The sequence below is a fragment of the Strongylocentrotus purpuratus genome, unplaced genomic scaffold (genome assembly GCF_000002235.5).
Source record: "Strongylocentrotus purpuratus isolate Spur 01 unplaced genomic scaffold, Spur_5.0 spur5_scaffold_5, whole genome shotgun sequence".
NCBI classification, from domain to species: Eukaryota; Metazoa; Echinodermata; class Echinoidea; order Camarodonta; family Strongylocentrotidae; genus Strongylocentrotus; species Strongylocentrotus purpuratus.
The window spans coordinates 34681503-34685066 of NW_022145611.1; the positions used below are offsets into that span (position 1 = coordinate 34681503).

At 41.6% G+C, this 3564-nt stretch overlaps 1 protein-coding gene across 1 annotated transcript; it reads right to left on the reverse strand.

Annotated features, from left to right (window-relative positions):
- Positions 1-1374: 1374 nt before the first annotated feature.
- On the reverse strand, positions 1375-3116 carry FoxG (forkhead transcription factor G). Its single transcript, NM_001129812.1, is given in 1 exon segment — positions 1375-3116. A coding segment is annotated over 1 exon segment (1524 nt). The 5' UTR covers positions 2907-3116; the 3' UTR covers positions 1375-1382.
- Between the last annotated feature and the right edge of the window lie 448 nt (positions 3117-3564).

Below are 3564 nucleotides of genomic sequence, written 5' to 3' on the forward strand. Positions count from 1 at the left end.
CTTCAAACTTACTACGGATCTAATATTTAAATATTAATATGCAAAAGGGAACAAATGATCAAGTCATGTTGGCAAAATTGGCACAAGAAGAAAATGATTGTCAAATATGGTTTTAAAAATGAAAGGTACTTTTAAAAAAAATACCCGTTGAACTGTCGAGATCTCTGGAGGTTTCGGTGAGATAAAAATAAATGTGAAATATTTAGCCGAATATAATTTTTTTAAAATGCATATCTGGCTGACATTTTCTATCAAAATCTTATCAGAAAGTTTACGTATCTAAACGGTTTAAAATTACATGAATACTTTACAATGCCTCGCCCGTCTCGAGTCGTATCGATGTTGTGTTCAAATATCTCACTATAATATTATACACCGAAAATAATTATGAAAGCATAATTATGCAAACGATGTGGAGATCATTCAAACTGTGAGAAGTAAACAAATTATATCACATAACGGCTATATAAAAGAAAACTTCGCAAATATACTGCTCAGACAGTGATTCTCGAATAAATGTCGGCAGTATTCCCTCCCACCTAGTCGATTTCTATTAGACTCAGAATTTGTCTTATTTTCGTTTAAAGATGGAACCCAAACCCGAGAATCACTCAAAAATACCGTCTTCATCGTGTGTTATCACTTGCAAACTTAACAGTATATATGAGACGAACTGTAATATTTCAACCTTAAAAATAATACTTTTTTTCTCAGTAAATTTGTGACCATATTTTTGTCATCGATTTAATTATTTGAAAGAAACAATACAAATTAATGAAAAAGCAATGAGCATTAATTTAAGCGAAAGTATACATGGTGGATGTAATAAAGAAAACATCATTAATAATAACTGTTGAGAATTGTCTTTCATACTCCTCTTCTCAAATATTAGAGTATTAGAGTATTATGAGAGTTCATGGAGTTTAAGAGGAAAGTATAAATATGATATACGTTGTAACTTTGGTGTGCATATTCTATTATTCTTGCATCATTAGTTTCTATATTCACACCATGAACAATTCCTTCAGAACTGCATGGCGATTGGACACATGCCATACGGTTGTTGCAGCTATACCATAGTAACCTCATTGATTAGTGATGGGGTTCAATTAAAGAATGACTGAAATAGAATTAGATGATATTTGCTTTAAATACAATTTCATGGCCCATGCATGTTACAGGTAAATTACAATTATTATTTAAGAGAACTGTGAAGATGGCAGCAATTACATACTTTTGAAAACATTATAATAGTTTGTATCACTGATATATTTCATGCATGAATACAATATGAAAGCAAGTTTTCTTTCCAAATTGCATGAATGGTTTGCTAGAGTCACTATGTCAATATTGCAAGTCCTGAATAAGTTTGTAGGGGTTATTTACTTGCCGTGAATAGGCGGAGCTTGAGGCATAGCCGAGACGGGTAGCATCCCGGGAGGGAACACAGGTAGTCGATGAGCTAGCCCAGCAGAGTAGAGGTCAGCATACGATGAACCAGGTTGAAAAGGTTGTGAGTAAGATAGATGAGGATAGCAGCAACCAGAGGTTGGACTTTCACCCGATGTGCTCACCTGAAGTTGCGGGAGCCCGGAGCAAACGAAGCCTGCAGCTGCGGCAGCTGCTGCCACGGCCATGGCTGAGTTAGGCGAAGCTAACCGTGCAGTTGGAGATACGCTGTAAGGTGAATCATGTTGACTGAGAAGCCGCTCCACCGAGAAACCATGACCGGGAATGGGTTTGGGTAGCGGGTGGTTGGCCGGGAACAGAGAGGCGGAGTCGCATGGCCCCGTTGCACCTGTCGCTGCGAGTCGCTCTGCGGAGAGTCGCTCGGCCGTGATGGCTGCTGCTGCCGCAGCGGCGGCGGCTGAGCCAGACATGTCGTACCTGAGTGCGGGATGGTTGTGGTGAGCCGGGTGTGGGTAAGGTAGAAGGGGTCCCGATGGCCAATACATGTGATATGGTTTATCAGTCCTTAGTTGAAATGGGAAACCACCATGCATGTAAGGAACGCCTCGTTTTAGCTGAGCTAGGCGATGATTACGAGAAGCTGCTGTCGTTCTCCTCCTCAGCTTCCCCGTGGTACCCCCAATGAAGACATCATCACTTGATGGATCCAGCATCCAGTAATTTCCCTTGCCTGGATCGTCATAATGTCGAGGGACTTTCACAAAACATTTGTTCAAACTCAGATTATGACGGATAGAGTTCTGCCATCCCTGCTTATTCTCACGATAATATGGAAAATTTGTCATGATGTATTCATAGATACCATTTAGAGTTAGTCTTTTCTCTGGACTCGAGCGAATAGCCATCATGATAAGAGCATTGTAACTGAATGGAGGTTTCTCACCGTATTTGTTTCTTGGCACACTGTTCGTAGTCGAGTTGCCGTCCTTGTCATCTTTCTTCTCCTCATCATTTCCCTCTTCCTTCTCCTTCTCCTTCTCACCATCATTCTCATCTTTCTTATCACTGTCCGTCTCAACGTCGCTCATTTTCTGCTCCTCATCATTCTTGTGGTCATGTTCCACATCAATGTCCTGTTCATTCACCATTTCATCTTCCTCGTCATCCTTGGAGGCGACCTCGCGATGATGTCTCATAAAACTCTCGGATTCAGTGATGGAAGTCTGATTGGAGGGAGGCGACTCCATTCTAATAATGGGCTCATGTATCTTGGTCATGACAGGATGATGGAGATGGGGAGGAGTGTGTCGATGTTGAAGAAGATGATGATGAGGGTGGTGATGGTCGCGCCTGATGGTGCCCCCTTCCTTGGGTGACAACATGCTCTCCACTGAAAACAACCCCTTGCTCCTATGAAGCGGCGGTGGAGCCGGAGTGGAGTGAGGAGGGGGCAAGCTGGCATTCATCTCCTTCTCCATATATTCCAGCTTCACCATTTTCCGATGAATGTGCATGAAATTTAAAGTACTTCTTGCTAAATACCAAGGCGGAGATCTCCCTGGCAATTTGTAGCCAATGAAATGTCGGCAATATCGCCGGTAGAATAAGACGAGTAAAGCGCAATAATGTTCAAAAGAAATAACAATCTTCGAGAGAAGATGTAGCAAATATTCTTCACAGAGAGATTTGAGTTGACCGACTTCCTACGTCGAACGCTGTCTTTACGATTTGTGTGATTTAACAAGGACACGGGTTTGTGTATATGACTGTCTGCACCGTGTGTGCGTCGTCTCGTACTGCCCGTCCAAGCGAAGAAAAGGGAAAGAGAAAAGTCACTTGTCAATTACGTCGCCGGTGTGTTAGCTGCAGGCGTCCAATCAGAGAGTGCGATAGAGAAGCGACGAACCGTCAGCAAGAGTGGTTAATCTCTCTATTACATTTGACCAATCAAGAGCGCTTTTAGACTTTACACACCTGCATGCTCTTGCTAGTGGCGGCTTCTATTTGCTTATACATGCAAGGAGCTTTGGTGTTTGATAAAGCTACCGTCTAATGCAGATACCACATACTCAAACAACCACAAATACCAAATCATAAAGTTTTTAAACAATATCTGTCGCCTCTAATATTTACTATTCCTATTTTATTTAATCA